Source organism: Artemia sp. Qi Xiang Cuo, chromosome 4, assembly GCF_049724085.1.
Source record: "Artemia sp. Qi Xiang Cuo chromosome 4, ASM4972408v1, whole genome shotgun sequence".
In the NCBI taxonomy this organism is placed as follows: Eukaryota; Metazoa; Arthropoda; class Branchiopoda; order Anostraca; family Artemiidae; genus Artemia; species Artemia sp. Qi Xiang Cuo.
In genome coordinates, this window is record NC_142797.1 from 30,669,822 (window position 1) to 30,689,809 (window position 19,988).

The 19,988-nt window shown below is 36.0% G+C and overlaps 1 protein-coding gene across 2 annotated transcripts; it reads right to left on the minus strand.

The window, feature by feature from the left end:
• Positions 1-378: 378 nt before the first annotated feature.
• Positions 379-18,649, minus strand: LOC148952991 (uncharacterized). Of its 2 annotated transcripts, XM_089087489.1 has the most exons (4): positions 18,236-18,649; positions 15,159-15,271; positions 11,140-11,241; positions 379-1,281 (listed from the first exon to the last, which is right to left on the minus strand). In XM_089087489.1, exons 1-4 carry the CDS (start codon positions 18,630-18,632, stop codon positions 955-957), a joined length of 939 nt encoding a protein of 312 aa, XP_088943615.1. In that variant the 5' UTR covers positions 18,633-18,649; the 3' UTR covers positions 379-954. The 2 variants fall into 2 exon arrangements, with proteins under 2 accessions (XP_088943615.1, XP_088943617.1); XM_089087491.1 differs by lacking the exon at positions 11,140-11,241.
• Positions 18,650-19,988: the final 1,339 nt, after the last annotated feature.

The following is a 19,988-nucleotide window of genomic DNA, read 5'->3' on the forward strand; positions in this document are numbered from 1 at the left end:
TAAAACGAACAGAAATTATTCCGTATATGAAAGGGGTTTTGCCCTCCTCAACACCTCGCTCTTTACGCTAAAGTTTGACTTTCTCAAAACTCTATTTTTGTTAGACAATAAAAAACTTTAACGTAAAGAGCGAGGGGTTGAGGAGGGGACAGCCCCTTTCATATACGGAAAAATTTCTGTTCGTTTTAAGTTTTAAATTTATTCCTTACTTTCAGTTAAAAAAAACTTGTTTTTTTTTTATTTAATTTAATAAAGAGACCAGCACCGGTTTTGCCACTCGGGAAACCGGATTGGCTTGCAATGACAAATTACCTTAAAGAAAGAGAAAAGAGCTGAAAATGTATAATAGACAAGTAATAAACACAATAAAGAAAAACACCAGAAGAAAATGAGTGTTAGTAGTACACCACTTTATTCAAAATAAATTATACAAAATAATCATGTCACTGAAACTCTTTTATTAATACATAAATCATTAAAAGGCACTTGGGAGGAAGACTAAATGCAGTCAGATGTTTCTTAGTAGAAACGGAATACACTCTAGAAAATCTGATTCTAGGCTATTTTTGAAATTGACCAAAAAATGTGGCTTGCTAAAAAATTTCAATGTAGAAAGCCCAACTGTTTACGGGAAAATAGGACATCTCAGAATTTTAGAGAAAACGGTTAAAAATCCTTGTCCATCATTCAGTCTTAAAAATGTTCTTGAAAGTAGGGAACAGACAGGTTTCAAAGAAATCGATTTTTTCAGGATCATTTGGCAACTGCCAAATAGAAAGCGATTTCGGCAATTTCTTTACTAAAACTGAAAATGTTGGTGACAAACCGCTAGGTATCAAAATTTTGGAGGATATGACCTTACAGGCCTCGTAAACCGTTAATGCTAGAGTTCTTAATAAAATATTGGTACTCAAAAGCTTAAGTATTTTGAGTTAAGCACTAGGAGAGTATTTTTCACCATGTCCTAAAGCTTGCCATTGAATAAACTTCACTTTCATGACAACCGGCATTATTCCAATCAGGTTCGTAAGCAGTATCACCATGATAGTTGGAATAATAGCAGTCTGTATTGGTTGGATAAAAAGAATCACCGGAAAAATAAGGTATGGTAGGAACATGGTAGTTTAAATCAGGTGTTGTTGTGCTACAGTAATCTGTGTGTAAGATATTTGCTGCTGTAGCTGAAGAGACGTTTGGTGGTACACTGGAAGTCGTCTGTAGATTTTGATCTTGGATTTGGCGTTTTGATTTGTATCGACGGTTTTGAAACCAGATCTTAACCTGAAAAATAGAGAATGAAGTTTGAATTTATGAAAATTCTACTTTCTGTGAAAGATCGTTTTTGGTAAAATAAAAAAAAAAATAGCGAAAGAGTCAAGGCTAGAATCACGTCTTTATCATCAAATATACAATCAGTAAAAGACCTGACTGTATTTCCAGACCCCAAACCCTGCTTCCAGTATTTTTCACAAAAAAAAATACGCTGTTTTCTAGTTATGGTTGTGACTATCAACGGCAGGTGCAATAGGGCACTCGAAGGAGTTGTCCATAGAAACTTCGACAAGGGCTCATTTGATTGGAAATTAGAATGGCTTTTGCCCTTTTTAATAGTCAAAAATGATTGGAAGGCAACTATTACCCCTTCCACGCCCAATATCTCCTCAAACACATCCAATCAAAATTTTAAGATAAATTTTAAGAATATTTTCAACGTAGTTGAAAAGTCCGGAAATTATGTCTTTAAGGGTGACACACTCGCCCCCCAGAGCCCCCAGGGCAAGGGTTGTAAGTTATTGTTTTTTCTGCTTCGAGATGAAAATATTATGTTGCTTTATTGTGTATGAAATATTTATGTATGTTTTTTTTGGTACACGGTTTCACCCTCCTGCTTATTATAGATTATATTGTTGTTTTTTTTAATTGTTCTTCTATTTTATTTTATTTTTTGGTTAGTAGCATACCCTCGCAAGCGACGCTTTTGGTATGCTGCAAATTGATTTTGTCTCTGTTTTTTTTTTATAATAAATTGCTATTACTACTAATACTATGCCCCGGGGGAATATAAGGTTTATATAGAAAGGGTGATCGTATAAAGTTTGGAAGGGGCTCATTAGATTGATAACCAGAAGTTTTAGTGCGCCTTTTGAGATTCAGAGTGGTGGGAGGGTGGATACCCTCCGCACCTTGTATTTTCCGAAAATACATTTGATAGAAATTGTGAGAATACATTTGAAGAAATGGTTATTTGTTGTCGTAGAAATCTCGAAAAAGGCTCAGTCGATTGAAAATTGAAAAGGCTAGTGCCCTTTTCAATAGTAGAAAGTGATTGGAGGGCAACTAACCCCCCTCCCACGCCCACCATTTCTCCAAACACATCCAATAAAAATTTTGAGAAAGCTATTTTGTTCAACGTAGTTGAAAGGTCAGGAAATTATGTTTTTGAGGATGACCCCCCCCCCCAGAGCCCTCAGGGCAAGGGTTGTAATCAAAAGTCCTAGTGCCCTTTTTAAGATTCAGAGTGATCAGAGGGTGGATACTCCCCCCTCCACACCTCGTATTTTCCTGAAATGCATCTGATAGACTTTTTGAGATGGCCATTTGTTGTCGTAGAAACTTCAAAAAAGGCTCATTCGATTAGAAATTGAAAGGGCTATTGCTCTTTTTAATAGTTGAAAGTGATTGGAGAGCAACTAACACCCCTTCCACTCCCACCATTTCCCCAAACACATCCAATCAACATTTTGAGATAGCTATTTTATTCAACGTAGTTGAAAGGTCCGAAAATTGTGTCTTTGAGGATGACACCCCCCCCCAGAGCCCCTAGGGCAAGGGTTGTAAGTTATTTTTTTTGCTTCGAGATCATGAAATTATGTTGCTTTATTGTGTATAAATTATTTATATGTTTTTTTTTCGGTGACCGATTTAACCCTTCTGCTTATTATAGATTATATTTGTTTTTTTTTTGGTTGTTTTTTTGTTTGAATTTTTTCTTCGATTTTTTTTTTATTTTTTGTTATTATCATACCCTTGCAAGCGACGCTTTTGGTGTGCTACCGATTGATCTTATCTCTGTTTTTTTTTTTTTTTGATAATAAATTGCTATTATTACTACTACTATGTCCTAGGTGTATATAAGGTTTATATAGAAAGGGTGATCCTATGAAGTTCGGAAGAGGCTCAATTTTGAGATAGCCATTTTGTTCAACGTAGTTGGACGGTCAGGACACAATATCTTTAAGAATGACCCCCCCCCCCCGAGCCCTCAGGGCAAGGGTTGTAAGTTATGCCCTGGGGGCATATAAGGTTTATATAGAAAAGGTGATCGTGTGAAATTCGGAGGGGGCTCATTGGATTGGTAATCACAAGTTATGGTGCCCTTTTTTAAGATTCAGAGTGATCGGAGGGTGGATACTCCCCCCCCCCTCCACACCTTGTATTTTCCCTAAATGCAACTTATAGGAATTTTGAGATGACCATTTGTTGAAATGTCAGGAAATTATATATTTGGAGATGAACCCCCCCCCCCTTCCCATAGCCCCCAGTGCAAGGGTTGTTGGCTAAGTAATGTCCTGGGGGCATATAAGGTATAGATATAAAGGGTGATCGTATTAACTTCGGAGAGGACTCATCGGATTGGTAATCAGAAGTCCTAGATACCCCCCCCCCCCTGAAACCTCATATTTTCCTGAAATGCATCTGATAGAAATTTTGAGATGGCTATTGGTTGTCGTAGAAACTTGAAAAAGGGCTCACTCAATCGGAAATTTAAAGGGCTAGTGCCCTTTTTAATAGTCGAAACTGATTGGAGGGCAATTAACCCCCCTCCCACGCCCTCAATTTTTCCAAAAAACTTCGAATCAAAATTTTGAGATAGCCATTTTATTCAATGTAAATGAAAGGTCCAAAAATTATGTCTTTGAGGGTGAACCCCCCCCCCCCAGAGCCCGTAGGGCAAGGGTTCCCGAAATCCATTTGATAGAAATTTTGAGATAGCTATTTGTTGCCGTAGAAACTTCGAAAAAGGCTCATTCGATTGGAAATTGAAAGAGATAGTGCCCTTTTTAATAGTCCAAAGTCATTAGACTAACCCCCCTCCCACGCTCACCATTTCCTTAAACACATCCAACCAAAATTTTGAGATAGCCATTTTGTTCAACATAATTGAAAGCTCCGGAAATTGTGTCTTTGAGGATGACAACCCCCCTCCCACACCCTTCAAGGCAAGGTCTGTAAGTTTAGCCCTGGGGGCATAAAGGTATATACAGAAGGGGTGATCGTACAAACTTCGGAGGGGAATAATTGGACTGGTAATCAGACTTTCTAGTGCTCTATTTAAGATTCAGAGTCATCGTAGGGTGGATACCCCCCCCCCCCTTGTATTTTTACGAAATGCACCAGATAGAAATTTTGAGATGGTCATTTGATGTCGTAGAAATTTCTAAAAGAGCTCATTCGATTAGAAATTGAAAGGGCTAGTGCCCTTTTTAATAGTCGAAAGTGATTGGAGGGCAACTACACCCCTTCCATGCCCACCATTTCCCCAAACACATCCAATAAAAATTTTGAGATATCCATTTTGTTCAACGTAGCTGAAGAGTCTGGAAATTATGTCTTTAAGGATGACAAATCCCTCACGGCCCTGAGGACAAGAGATATAAGTTATGCCCTGGAGGCATATAAGGCATCAGTGAAGGAGTCTATTTTTGACGTATGTGCTCTGTCCCCCTCTACTTCAAGGTCAATAAGATCTATTCCTCTTAACCCATGGATGACCCCTGGTCTTCTAAAGAGTTGGAGAATAAAAAATAATCTTTGGAAAGATTTTAAGTCAGCAAAGCTAGTTTTCAATGCTGCACGTCTTCACCAATTCAAACTCTAGAGGAATGTTTTCAATTCTTATGCCGGAAGGCTAAATTCCTTTATTATTCCAAAAAATTCTCGGATTGTGGGAAAGATATTCGAAAAACTTGGCAAGTGATCAATTCCGTCCTCAAAAATTCTTCTCCAGCTCCTTCTATCCCTCCAAGTCCTGTAGTAGGTGATGTGGTTGTTGAGGGTATTCCATCTGTTCAAGAAGCATTTACATCATAATTTGCCAATATTGGGAAAACCACTGCTTTTTCAGTCAGGTCTTCTCAGTCACAACCAGATTACAAATCTTAATCTGGTGTTATATCCTGCTGGTGTTAAGCCTTGTCTAAAATCGATAGTGTTATATCCTGCTTCTGATGCTGATGTAGCCAGGATTGTAAATAGCTTGAAGGGTTCTTCATCGTCTGGCCCAGACTGTATTTCAACTATGGTACTTAAGTTCCTTCTTCCTTCAATTATTTCTCCATTGACAAAGCTTATAAATATTTCTTTTGAAAATGAGATTTTCCCCAGTTCTCTTAAGCGAGCTAGAGTAATTGTTTTATATAAAGGTGGACCAAGAAATGATCCAGCTAATTATCGTCCTATATCTTTGCTGTCTGTTTTTAGCAAATTTTTTGAAAAGATCATGCTTTCCCGTCTACTTGCTTTTCTAGAGGCTAAAAGCTTTTTTCATGATTTTCAGTTTGGCTTCCGAGCTAAAAATTCTACGGAGCATGCGCGTGTAACTCTTTTAAATTTTTTCCACACTGCGCTTGACTCTGGTTTGATTCCTACTGCTATATTCCTAGATGTCCGTAAGGCTTTTGACTCTTTAACTCATGAGATTCTGCTGTATAAGGTATCACACAATGGTGTAGGCTCATGCTTGGTTTGATTCCTATTTGTCAGGTAGAACTATCTCCGTAGATTCCCTTTCCCGGTTTTCGTCTGAAGTTGAGTTTGGTGTTCTTCAAGGCTCTGTTCTTGGACCGTTTCTGTTTTTGATTTATGTTAATGACCTTATAGTTGCGGTTAAGAGACAAAAACCTACAGTTTGCTGTCGCCTATGTCATCCCGAATCTTTCAATGCTAAAAAAAATCCATCGTTTTCGCAGGATGTGGACACTCTCGTTGCTTTCGCTAATGACAGTACCATTGGTACTGTAGTAGGAACTGAGTCTGAGATGCTTCCCAAATTAGTTGGCCTTTTTGAGAGAGTCGTTGTTTTGGTTGTTTCAAAATTCCATGCCCTAATTTTTGCTAACTCAAGTTTTTTAATTTTTCCCCGTATTTCTCTGGCGTGCCCTGAGTTATCTAATATACAGCATTCAAGGGGCTCTCTCAGTAGACCTAAGGAACGATATGTCCGATTTCTCGTTATTCTTCTCAATGAAAACCATTCATTCAAGCATCATATTGGACTGATTAATATGAAGATCTCAAGGAGTCTTGGAATTTTGAGGAAGCTAAAACACATTTTTCCTGGATCAGTTTTAATAATTCTGTTCCATTGCTTAGTTCAGTCCTACGTCTCTTATTGCCCTACAATATGGATGTCAACCCTCTCTTCTTTTTTGAAACCACTTTCTAAGTTATATGATAAGGCAAGAAGGCTTATACAGGAAACAAATTGTTCTACAACTGACCCAACGAGCCCATTACTTAATTTGTAGTTTTTCTACATTCTTTCGTGCGCGTCTTTCACTTTTCATCAAATTCATGGTGATGTTCCCACAGCCCTTCAAACTACTCCTTCTTTCGTCACTGATAGGTCTTCGCATTATCTTCGTAATTCAAGGAATATTAACATTTTTTTTTACTCCCTCGGTGAGGTCTGACTTTAATCCCTTAACTACTCGTCATATAGTTTGGAATAGCCTTCCTGAGTCAGCTCAAGAATGTTACTCGTTTGGTAGTTTCAAAAGAATTTGAAAAAATTTTTTAATACCTTAATGTTTTATGTTTATATATATATTTTTTAATTTTATTATTATTATTTTTTTTTTGGGGGGGGGGGGTGATCCTAGCCTGGGTTGGAAACGTTTGTTGTGAGGGTTACTGAGTTTGTCTAATATTTTTGTTGCTTGGTTTCAAATTTATTTGGTTTAATTTATTGGATTGTCCAACATCATTTTTTTTTTGGAGGGGTGGGGGGTTCTTAAAATCGCTTTTTGTTTTGGGTCTTTTAAATATTGTTTATTTCTTCTTATTGGTTGAATAAATTGATTGATAATTGATTGATTGATTGATAGTCCATGCGGAATAAATTGACGGTTTGATTGATTTGGTAGTCCCCTGCTTAGTTTTTGATTTTTATTTTTTTTTCCTTATTTATTTTTTATTTCTTGTGTTGAGTCTCTTAAAGGTGTGAAAGTATGATGTTGAAAATGTTTTGGTGTTTTATGTATTTGTTTAATTTTTGTTTCTCCCCTGTTTTTTTCCTGGCCATAGAGCCTTACGGGGGAGTTTATATTGAAGTGTATTTTGTTGAGTTTATTGATTGAATAAATTGATTGATTGATTGATTGATTGAGCACATAAGCGCTGCCTAAGTAAAGACCCACGTCGGTCTTTACTTAGGCAGCGCTTATGTGCTCAATATAATATTTATTATTATTTATTATTTATTAAATAATAATACTAATTTTTTTTTTATGTTTAGAGGCACTTCGTATCGAAGGAAATGTCGTAGAAACTTCGAAAAGGGCTCATTCGATTGAAAATTTAAAAGGCTAGTGCCCTTTTTAATAGTCAAAAGTGATTGTAGGGCAACTAGCCCCCTTCCTATGCCCACCATTTCACCAAACACATTCAATAGAAATTTTGAGATAGCCATTTTGTTCAACGTGGTTGAAAGATCCAGAAATTATGTCTTTGAGGATGACAACCAACCTAGAGCCCTTAGGGCAAGGGTTGTAAGACAGGTCCTGGGGACATACAAGGTTTATTTAGAAAGGATGATCATATAAACTACAGAGGGGGCTCATTGGATAGCTAATCAGAAGTTTTAGTACCTTTTTTCAAATTCAAAGTGATGGGAGGGCGGAAACCCCCTCCACCTCGTATTTTCCCGAAATGTATCTGATAGAAATTTTGAGATGGCCATTTGTTGTCATAGAAACTTCGAAAAGGACTCATTCGATTGGAAATTGAAAGGACTAATGCCCTGTCTAATAGTCGAAAGTGATTGGAGGGCAAATACACTCCTTTCATGCCCAATATTTCCCCAAGCACATCCAATCAAAATTTTGAGATAGTCATTTTGTTCAACGTAGCTGAAAGGTTCGGAAATTATATCTTTGAGGATGATATCCCCCACAGAGCAGCCCTCAGAGTAAAGGTTGAAAGTTATGCCCCGGGGGCATACAAGGTTTATATAGAAAGGGGGATCGTATAAAATTCGGAGGGGGCTCATTGGACGGGTAATCAGTAGCTACAGTGCCCTTTTTTTAAGATTCCGAGTGATCGGAGGGTGGATACCCCCCCCCCCACACCTCGTATTTTTTCTAAATGCAACTTATTAAAGAAATTTTGAGATGGCTATTTGTTGTTGTAGAAACTTCTAAAAAGGCTCATTCGATTGGAAATTGAAGGGGCTAGTGCCCTTTTTAATAGTCAAAAGTGATTGGTGGGATCTATCCCCCCTCCCACACCCAATATTTCTCCAAACACATCCAATCGACATTTTGAGACAGCCATTTTGTCCAACGTCCTTTTGGACCAGAAATTATGTCTGAGGATGACAACCTCCCCGCCACACTCGGGGCAAAGGTTGTAAGTCATGCCCTGGGGGTATATAAGGTTTTCATAGAAAGGTTGGTCGTATAAACTTCGGAGGGGCTCACTGGATTGCTAATCAGAAGTTCTAGTACCCTTTTAAAGATTCAAAGTGATCGGAGGGGGATACCCCCCCCACGACACCTCGTATTTTCCCGGAATGCATCTGATCGAAATTTGGAGATGGCTAGCTATTGTCGAAGAAACTTAAAAAAAAAGGCTCATTCGACTGGAAATTGAAAGAACTTTTTTTAATAGTCGAAAGTGATTGGAGGGCAAAAAGCCCCCCCCCCCCAGGTCCATCAATTCCAAAAACATGTCTAGCCAAAATTTTGAGATAGGTATTTTGTTCAGCGTAGTTGGGAGGTCTCAAAATTCTGTCTTTGAGGATGACACCCCAGAGACACGATGACAGATGACACGTCCCGTCCAGACACGTCCAGATGACACGTCCCAGAGCCCTCAGCACAAGGGTTATAAGTTATGTCCCGAGGGCATATAAAGTTTTATGGAAAGGGTGGTCGTATAAACACTGGAGGGGCTCATTTGATTGAAAATCAGATGTCCTAGTTCTCTTTTTAAAATTCAAAGTGATCAGGGGCAGCCGCCCCCGGCCCCCCCCCCCCTCTACGTTTCATTTTCCACAAATGCATCTGATAAAAATTTTAAGATAGCCATTTGTCCAAAAATAGGCAAAAGATCATATAATAAGCCCTTTGGGGTGGACAGAATCCCCCAGAGTCTGGGGGCAAGGGTTGTAAGCTATGCCCCTGGGGTATATAAGATTTTTATGGAAGGGGTGGTCATGTGAACTTTAGAAGAGGCTCATTTGATTTGAAACCTGTAGTTCTAGTTCTGTTTTAAAAGTCAATCACGATGTAGAGGAACTAGCCCCCCTCCCTGACATCCTCTTTTCTCAAAACACATTCAATGGAAATTGTGAGATAGCCATTTTGTTACCAATAGTCTAAGAATCATATAACAATGTCTTTAGGATGGACACAATCCCCCAGAGCCCTTGGGCAATGGCTGTAAATCATGCCCAGGGCATATAAGTTTTTTGTAGAACGGGTAGTTGTATTAATTTTGGATCGGATGGAGCTCATTTGATTGGAATTTGGAAGTTTTAGTGCCCTTTTTAAGAGTCAAAGGTGAATGGAGTAACGTCTGCCCCCCCCCCCCAAGCCGATCATTCCCCAACATATATCCAATCGAAATTTTAAAAGAGCTATTTTGTTCATTATTGTTGAAAGGTTCAGTATTGTGAATGTCAACCTCGCCATAGTCCTCAGGACAGAGGCTGCAAGTTAGGCAGTTCGTTCATTTGTTAAACATAGTATATGCTATTTAGAAAGATACGTATGTTTGAACTTCACTTTCCAAAAAGACGACGGACATTCAGGTGAGCCTTTCAGGGAATGTTAAGGGGAGTGTTGAACTAAATCAAAACACGTTATGTGTATATGGTTTGTCAACAAAAAACGTTTGAAATATTTTCGCTTTTCTTACTTTCATAAATAAAAATTATGAAAACTTTTAAGGAATATATATCAGTATATGTGAATTAAACTGACAATCCACAGTCATTTTTTTTTTTTTTGTTGTTGTTTTTTTTTTTCAGTAAAGCGTAAATTGTGTTCTGACCTTGAGAAGGCATGGGGTTTATCGACCCTGCTTATGTTATTTTTTGCTCGTTTTGAGTTTGACTTGACTATTTATTGTAATTTCTGTTCGTTATGAGTTTCATTGATTTATTGATAGTAATTTGTGGTAGTTTTAAGCTTGGAAGATAATTTGACTTTATTTTTGTTCGTTCTTGGGTTAATGGACCTCTTTACTTTTCTTTGAAAATATTGTTTTGTGCAAAAAGTTTTTTATATTAACTAGCCTATGTAAAAAGTCATGTTCGTGCCTTGGTGAACCAAACAGTTCCCTATGGCACAGTACGTGCCATAGTGAACTTGCCATAGTAAAACAAATGTTATGCATATTTCAATTACCTTTTGTTTTCAGTAGAGTGTACATCTGAATATGATGTTTGAAGAGAGCATGTGTGAGCATAGGTATTTTTATAGGAACAAAATTATGTTTGTTTTCAAGTTGTTTTTTTTTATCTCACTCTTTACAATAAAAGTATAAATAGCTAGGTTTTTATTTTATCCAACAAAATTGATACTTTTATCGTACGTGATAAAAAGCACATGGCATTTAGCTACGGAGCCTATATCACTAGCCTATATCTGGAGCCTATATCTGGAGCCTATATCACTAGTTTACTTTAAATCTATTGGCTTTATTTTGAATAGTAAGAAGAAATAAGTATATGCACTAATTTAGGTTTCACAGTATTTTGCTTACGGTGAATGTTATGTTAAAAGTAAAGCAGTTTTTTTTAGATTAAAGCAGGAGAAATAAGCAACTCCGAATATTGTCCTGTTGCAAATAACACGAACAAATATTTCCTGATTAAAAAAGTAGACAATAGAGCAAGGTTGCGTGTCTACATACCTGTGTTGGTGTAAGTTTAAGTAGAACAGACAGGTGTTCACGTTCTGGTGCAGATAGATACTTCTGTAGCTTGAATCTCCTCTCTAGCTCAAACACTTGAGACTAAAAAAGAACACCATGAATGAGTGCATCGGTAATGGTTATATTCAAGCAACATAAGTATCTATCTGCTCTAGTTGTGAACACCTGTCTACTTAAACGTTGAACAGAGAGGTGTTTACTTTCTGGTGCAAATAGATACTTCTGTTGCTGGAACTACCTCTCAAGCTCAAACACTTGAGACTAAAAAAGAACACCATGAATGAGCACGTCTGTAATGGCTATATAATTCTTGCGTTCTCAAGATTTATTCAGTAAGACTGGTAGAACTAGCTATAACAGTAGCAGAACCTACGTCTTATGTGTTTTGCGACCACCATATATATAATATAGAATTTATAATTTTTTATAGTTAACCGTTTTTGCAGTTATTTATAATTTTTTTTATTCCACATACTGAGCTGATCTCAACCCCTGATTTCGTCCACGTTTTATTTCTACGTAATTTCTCATGTAGTTGAATTTTTATGTTTTTCTTCTAAAAAAAAGTGCTGTGAATGAAGACTGGGAAAAAATTAATTAAATACATTATTTTCAATGCATAAGACTCAAAACAATGGAAATGAAACACCATTTTTTTTCGTAACTCATGAGCTGGAAAAAAATATAGGTACTGTTTTACTTGATGGTACACACCGCTATAGACTCTATCAATGGAGACCCGTAAAGCGGTTAATTGCAATCTAAATTGATCGCAAAGCGTGGTTTCTCATTGAATTTACAATATCTAAGTAAAAAAGTACCAAAATATATAATATATTGCCTGTAAATACCACAAAACATATGCTGATAGGATATATTAAGCGTTAAAAGCACTGAAATTCTATGTTGTGTTTATTTTAAAATATCACGAAAGCTAAAAATTTCTGTTGCTCACAAAGCATTACAACCGACTAATGATTATGTTTTTCATCCTTTAAACTTTAGAATCAAACAAAAATGGTTCTAAATACGCTCATACATCCTCTTTTCTCGTAAACTTTCAATTTAATTTGATAAATCATTGATCGGTTTTAATGCTTTTTGAGTGACAGAAACTTTTAGCTTGTGTAATATTAAAAAAACAATAACAAATGGCCATAATGTCTGTCCCTTGTTTTTTTAAGGGGTTTAACTAAGGGGCACGTCATAATAGCTATTATAGCATTGGCAATACAATATAATTGCCACAAATGGCCATAAATGTCGGAAATTTAACCCTCATCAATCCAATGGCTAGTTGTAGCCCTCATATTGTATGACTAATTGTGGCCATAGTGCCACAATGTCTGAAATTGAAACTTCCCCAATAAAGATAAGTAAGTAGTGGAACTAAAAACTTAACAGTAGAATTATAGAAACTTGTTGGGAGTGAATTCCAATTACAGCGAAGGCATTGCCGCTCATCGTAGTACATTTGTACTATTTTGGCACTTTTTTCAGAATAGTACCCTACATAAATAAACAGGATTTTTGTGTTAACTTCTTTTTTAAATAGCATTCTTGAACCTGAATTTTATTTTCAACTGAATTTAACACAAATTTTTATGTTCGGATTTTCAAAATACATCGAAGACCCAGTAAAACAGACTCATTGCTCTTTAAACAAAGAAAAACTTTGAGCTAAAGGGTGATTGTCTTTCCCCGACATATAACTGAAGCTGTTACAAAGACTACCATTAGAAAACTTCCCTTGGGATCACTAGCGGCTGATTAATGTGTACTATGGTATTGTGCACCATGTGCTATGTGTATGCATGTAAAATTGAAACTATTAGAGTGCCTCATTGGTGAGGCAAAGCATATTAAAACTTAGAATAATAATTTAAGCATATTTATTAATTTTTCATAGAATATTTTATCACATTAAACTGTTCCTAAGCATGGAGCGAAAATTTCCGCCCAAAAAGGTTAATAGCTTCGTTACTTTTGATGTGTCAATAGTTTTAGATATATTTACATAAATTTAACATCGACTATCGTTTTACGTTAAACCTGACTAGCCTTGGGTGAGCATTTTGGCGATGTCCGAGCATAAATTCGGTATTCAGTTTAAAGGAACAGATAACTTTGGAGATGGAGACATTGCAAGTCATAATCACAATAGGAGGTGCGAAAAATTTGAATTGCAAAACTATTTTTTAATATTGTTAGTTTAAAATCGTAATATTTTTTTGGTTTCTGTTTTTTTTTAACAAGACCATCGCTGCCATGAAAACGTTCCACCAGCAGGTGTAGTACAATATTTTTATATATTCAAATAATAAAAATTAATTATTTATTTTAAATAATATTTTAAACAATAATTTATTATAAAATTTTTTATAATAATTAAAAATTATACTTAATTATTAATTAATTAAAAATTAATTAATGTCAAAAGTTAATTAAAAGGGGGGATGCACTAATTCAAGTACACACAACCAAAAGCACATAAACAACAATATATTTTATGACCTAAGACGATATAACAATTTTTTTATCTCCTTTTAAAAATTTTCGGTTATCATTCCACAGTAGAATATTTAATGTTAAGCACTCGTGGACTACAATAATGCATAGTAGGCCACCCCCAACCCCCCTAAAAATGGGAGGTACCCCGTAAAGTCAACAAAAAAGTAAAAGGACAAGTTTTATTTCATCATAACCATAACCAACAGAACTTCAGACAAGACATACTGACGCCATTTTCAGGAATGGAACAGGGGGACAACATAATTAAAATATAAAACACACTAATTTAATTTCATTTACAGGCAAGCGTTTATCGAGAAAAGTCGCCTCTGGAGCCACACTCCCCCCCCCCCCCAAAAAAACGTTTGTATGATCTCGACACCATCCATTATGCTTGGTTTCTTAATTCATAAGGGGTTTGCCTTCAATCAAATACTCTCACACTCAGAAATAAAATCCCTCTCCTAGTAAACTCATTTATATGGGCCAGACTAACTGCTTATCCTTGTGTTGAGGAAACTCCTCTTCCTACACACCAGATAAGAACGCATCGTTTTTTGGAAGGGGTAGGGGGCAACTTAATTCAAATGCAAAAACAAGTAAATAATATGGATATTAAATACAAGCACGTGAAGAAAGGGGGTGCCCCCCCCCCACAAATAAAATTTGTATGATTTCCCCATAACATATCATGTTTAGTTTATACGATTCACCTATATTTTACATACACTTAAATGTTGTCTCTACCCAGAGGTAGGTATCACTGGAGGGGGGGGGGGAATATATGAATTCTTCAATTAAAAAATCAAAATTTTGCTAGAATAACATGATTAATTTACAAAATATCAAAAGTCAGGCCCGGATAGAGGGAGGAGGGCACGAGGCTCATCCCCCTGGCCTTTAAAGATTCTTATAACTGTTATCACAATTATCGTTGAAACTTTGTATAAATCACAATTTTTCGATTATGTTATGATCTTCCAACAAATAAACTCCTATATTTGACCCTAATTATAGATCAAATCTCAGAAATCAAGAGATTTCAGCGGGGCTCACTCTCATACGTACATGATAGATGCATATTTTTTTAGATTTAGTAGGCAATGCTGTCAGGACCTAGTTCCGACGTTCTGAGTCTTCTGCCGTAGGCAGAAAATGAATGAATAAAATCCTCCTGCCATCCCGTGTACCTGCCATGATGCCCCGGCTACCATATTATAAAATCGGTTTACAAACAAAGTTTGGGTTGAAACTCTTTTTGGAATTTGTAAAAAAAAAACACAAATCAACTATAAAAACCAGTTATTAGTTTTTAGCAGTTAACTCTAGGTAAAAAGGCAAGAAACTATTCCTTCTCTCTTTGTTTGTGCTGAATGTACAACCAAAATACCATCCAACACCGAGAGTCCCTTTCATTACAACCTAAATATTTGATTTCATGAACTATGTTTATTTTACTGTAATAAAATATTATTTGCAGGGCCTACCTGTGTAAACAGAATCCTTGGCTTCCGCTTGTTTCTACATCTGTCCAAAACCTCGGTTGACTTTTGTTTAACCTCGGTGGATTTTGTAAGCATTCTGGACTCAAATTTTGAACCTAAAGTAACCATCTGTTAATTAAATCAATAGATACGACTAATAATAGGACGACTAGCAGGCACCTAAACAAGAATTTCTTCCGGGGTTGAGGGGTTTATATTCTAAAAACACTAAACACAGGCATATCATATTGATTAGATGTGAAATTTTGATCTATAGGAGACGGGGCCGAAGGTCCCTCCCGTGTATGCGGACCTGCCATGACGTAAAGGCCAGAATCAGGATTTATTTTATGAGATGGTTTAGCTAAGGGGCAATTCCTTATGCAGTCGTCACACCAATGTGGATTTATAAACAAATAAGAAGAACAACAGGGAAATTTTTTTATACAAGACAGTGGAACGCAACTTTAAATGAATATTTCGACCCTATATCCAAGGGCCGTCCTCAGCAAAACAGACGAAGAGAATAAAAACACTATAAAAGAAACTTACATTAAAATTCAATCATTAAAACTGCTTAAAAAAGTTTTAAAACAGCCCTAATATCATTACTTCAAGGAAGTTCAACCAGTCCTTGAAGTAATGATATTAGGGCTCTTTCAAAACTTTTTAAACAGTTTTAATGTTTGATTTCCATTGTAAGTTTCTTTTTTAGTGTTTTTATTCTCTTCGTCGGTTTTGCTGAGGACGGCCCTTGGATATAGGGTCGAAATATTCATTTAAAGTTGCGTTCCACTGTCTTGTATAAAAAAATTTCCCTGTTGTTCTTCTTATTTGTTTATGATGGAAAGGCAGTGTGGTCTTCGTTACTATTTGCGTTTAATGTGGATTTATTTTGGAAATGTGCCGTAGGCCGTGCTTGGGAATAGGGTTATGTTCATATTAATTAGGCATACTACCACGGGACTAAAATGGTACTTTTTGATATTGCGATATCAGGCAAAGTGATTAAAGTCAACGCCCCCCAGATACGTACAACCTTATTACAAATTTATTATCAATTTGACTTTGCGGCTTATTCATTCATTACCCCAAAGAATTGGAAGCATGATATTTTTTTGACAAACGACAAAAGCCAAATATTTTATACAATTTCTATTATTTCAGGGCCGGGCTATCTCTACGTAAATGCCAAACATGAAGAAACTAAAGTGTAAGAAGTGTCTTTTACATATATAATATTATATGTATAGTTAGCTGCTGCGAACTGTTTCGTAAGAGTTATACTAAAGTGCCAGTGACCACAATCTCTTCAGTTCCAACTTCATTCATCATTAAACTTAATTTTTTAGACATTAAACTTTTAATTTTTCAAACCTCACCCCACCTAGAAAATAGTTGAGGGGGTTAATTCTTTCTTCCAAATCCATAAGAGCGTTGAATAACACAGCTCGTAGTAACAAACTTTAAGTAAATAACGACCCTTTTTTTATAGAAACCTCTAAGAAACAATCTCTGAGAAACGAAATTTTGAATATAATATTTGCAGTAACGTAATATAATGTTCATACTGATTCCAAACATACACCCATTTTAATTTTAAAGTTACTCATCAAGAGATGGTTTAATTTTAGAAACATGAAATTAGCCCCCCCCCCCCCCGAAAAAAAGGGGGTGCGATACTGACGGAAATTAAAGATATAATTCAATGTGCGTGAGAAACCTACATATATTTTTTTTTTCTCCATGCATTGCTGTGCAAAAATTACTTTTGATTCAGAGAGTTGTGTTTGACGAGTTGGTGGCCCTCCTCTTATTTAGGGTCAACCCTGGGTATGGTATTACAAAGGAACAGCAACTGAAGGAAAGAAACAAGTTTTTCAAGTAAAGTAAAGGGCGACATTAAAGCTTAAAAGAACAGAAGTTATTTCACATATCAGAGGGGGTGCTCCCTACTCAGCCCCCTACTTTACACTAAAACTGATCTTTTCTTCCGAATCCTTTAGGAACAACTGTTCAGACACAAAGGACTCTGACTTTGTACAAGAAATATATTTAAAGACAATAAAATTTTGCGCATAGAGCGAGGGCTGTGGAGGGAGCAGCCACCAAATATACAGAATAATTTCTATTTGTTTTAAGCTTTAATGTCGCTCTTTACTATCTTTTGAAGAAACTAATTTTATTAAATTTCATACAAATTGAAGCGAGTAGTCCCACAGAAAGTATAGAGTTACCCAGCATAAAGCAAAATAGGAATAGCATTCACAGCCTTAGATTTTAACGGGAAACGCAAAATTTTGTTGATGTTTTTCTTTTTTTTTTTTTTAACACCAATATGAGCTTCTAGACTTTCAAGACTTAACTGGTTCTATGTTTCTTGAGAAAATCATTATTTTTTTTTAGTGCAAAATATCTCTTTGTATCGCCATTACTCTCTAACGATTTAAAGTAATTAGGGGGGGGGGGGTAGGAAAAACATACACGCAGAGCATCTTACTTTCTGAATGATCCACAGTTGACGAGTTTAGACTATAATAATAATAATAATAATATTATAATAATAATAATAATAATAATTTATTTTTGACCCACTAACAGTTTCGGCGAATGCCGAAACTGGAAAACTTATCCTTTATGATTCTGGAAATTAGTATCCTTTATCATGTATCTGGGAGACTAATCCTGAATCATGATACGATTTCTTTTATTATTTAGAACATGCATGAACTAAAAAGAACGTTCCGATATTCCGTTGGATTTATATCTTCAATTTCTCGACTACGCACTCAATTAGAAGCCGTCTCAGGATAAATTTTTGTGTTAAATCCTTCTCCAGCGAACATTTTTATTGTTAAAAGTTTAATATTGTTTTCTTTATTCCTACTTGACGAAACATTTAATCTTTGGTTGAGAAAATGAATCTGATGTGATAAATATTTCTTTCCTAGGGCCGTAATTCATATTTGACCGGCATAATAAGAAGAATAATAAATTTAGTTAGTTACCAGATTTCTAAGGTTTTGTTTCAAAGCAATTTTATTGCAAACAAATAAGAAAAAAATACTGATGTGACATACCTTTTAATTTATCAGGAATCTGATATTTACTTGATCTGCTTAGACACACACTATCATTCAATGGAGCACACAGTTCATTTAATTGTTGCAGATGCCTCGAAGTTAGAGGAACAGGTCTTTTAATGTCCAAATCTGCCACATTTCGTTTCCAAGGTAGCTCGCTTTCCACTTGTGAGTCTTTAGAATCCCAATCCTTTCCATGATCGGCAGTCTCTTCCCAATATAATGGAGTTGTTTCATAACAGTTAACCCCTTTCTCACACCATGTATGTGGTGAAGGTGTGAAGGATGTTGAATGCCATTCATCTCCTGAGGCAATGCCTTCATCGCTTACAGAGCTATGATCTGAATATGGTCGATGCTCTTCGTAAGGTACTTGGAACAGATTTTCCATCATTTGTTTTAAGAACTACTTGAAACACAACTGATCCAGATTTGGAAGCTAAGTGCCTAAGATGAAAGCTTTTGTTCCAAGTTTTTTGCTTTTAACCATTAGAATCTTTTTACGATTTGAAAACAGCCAATAGAAAAATGGAACAAAAAGTAGGCGGGGCTATGCTATGGAATTCCAGATGATTTAGTTTTGGAAATCTGATACGCGTAGGTAAGTTTAAACAAATGCGGATGTCACATTAAAGTGACTGAGAAATATCTAAGGAATGTTTTTGAAGCTTTTAAATGCCGCATTAGAGGCAATAGGGTGACTGACAAGTATCAGAGTGTATCTTCAGGGGGCCTTTATTAAGAACTTGAATGGCATTTATTCACGGTCAATTAATTAAATAAACTTTATTCCATTCGGACAAAAGGACTACGCACAATTTGTGAAACATTTGTTGGTTAATTGAAGGCTACTTAAACAATTATCCTATTTAAAAAAAAAAATTATCAAATCAATCTACTTAAATTACCCAGTCTTCTAAAATATGACGAGGACGCAATATTAATAAATATAGATGCCTTTTCAGATTCTTAATTCACTTTGTTTCGCCGAAATGAATCAACATTGCCCCCTATAGAGGGGTGTACGAAAATTGCATCCTTCGACGTCAGTATTATTTCAGATTTTTCTTTCTTCAGATTTTTCCTTTTCGAATGTGTCACTTCTCCCTTTTTGGCTCGTGACAAGGATTGCAGAAGGGTATGTTCCTTTTCCTGTTGGTACCTACAGAAATATCCAGGACTGCCTAATAAGGAGTATTAAGTAATATATTAAGTTATTTAAGTAGTAAAAGTACGCAGTTAATTGGTTGACTTTAAAAGAAATTAAATAAAAAAAAAACAAGTTTTTTTCAACCGAATGTAAGGAGCAACATCAAAACTTAAAACGAACAGCAATTATTACGTATATGAGTGGGTCCGCCTTTTGTAGCTCTTAGTATTGGCTCTTTTGAAAGTATTAAAAAAAAACTTTAGCGTAAAGAGCGAGGTATTGACGAGGGGGGAAACCACTCATATACTTAGTAATTTCTGTTCGTTTAAATTTTTAATGTTGCTCCTTACTTTCAGTTGAAAACTTTTTTTTTTATTTAATTTCTAATCGTTTTTTAAATAATGCTGGGAAATCCGGCGCCATCTTCATAGAAAATTCCCTTTCCCCATGAGAAATTATTCCATAAAAAGGTCCTCCCACGTAACCCCCTCCCCCGACCCCTCCCCCTATTAGAAAAAATCCCCCCTGAAAACGTCTATATACTTCCCAATAACCAATACTATATGTAAACAATGGGCAAAGTTCATAACTTGCAGCCCT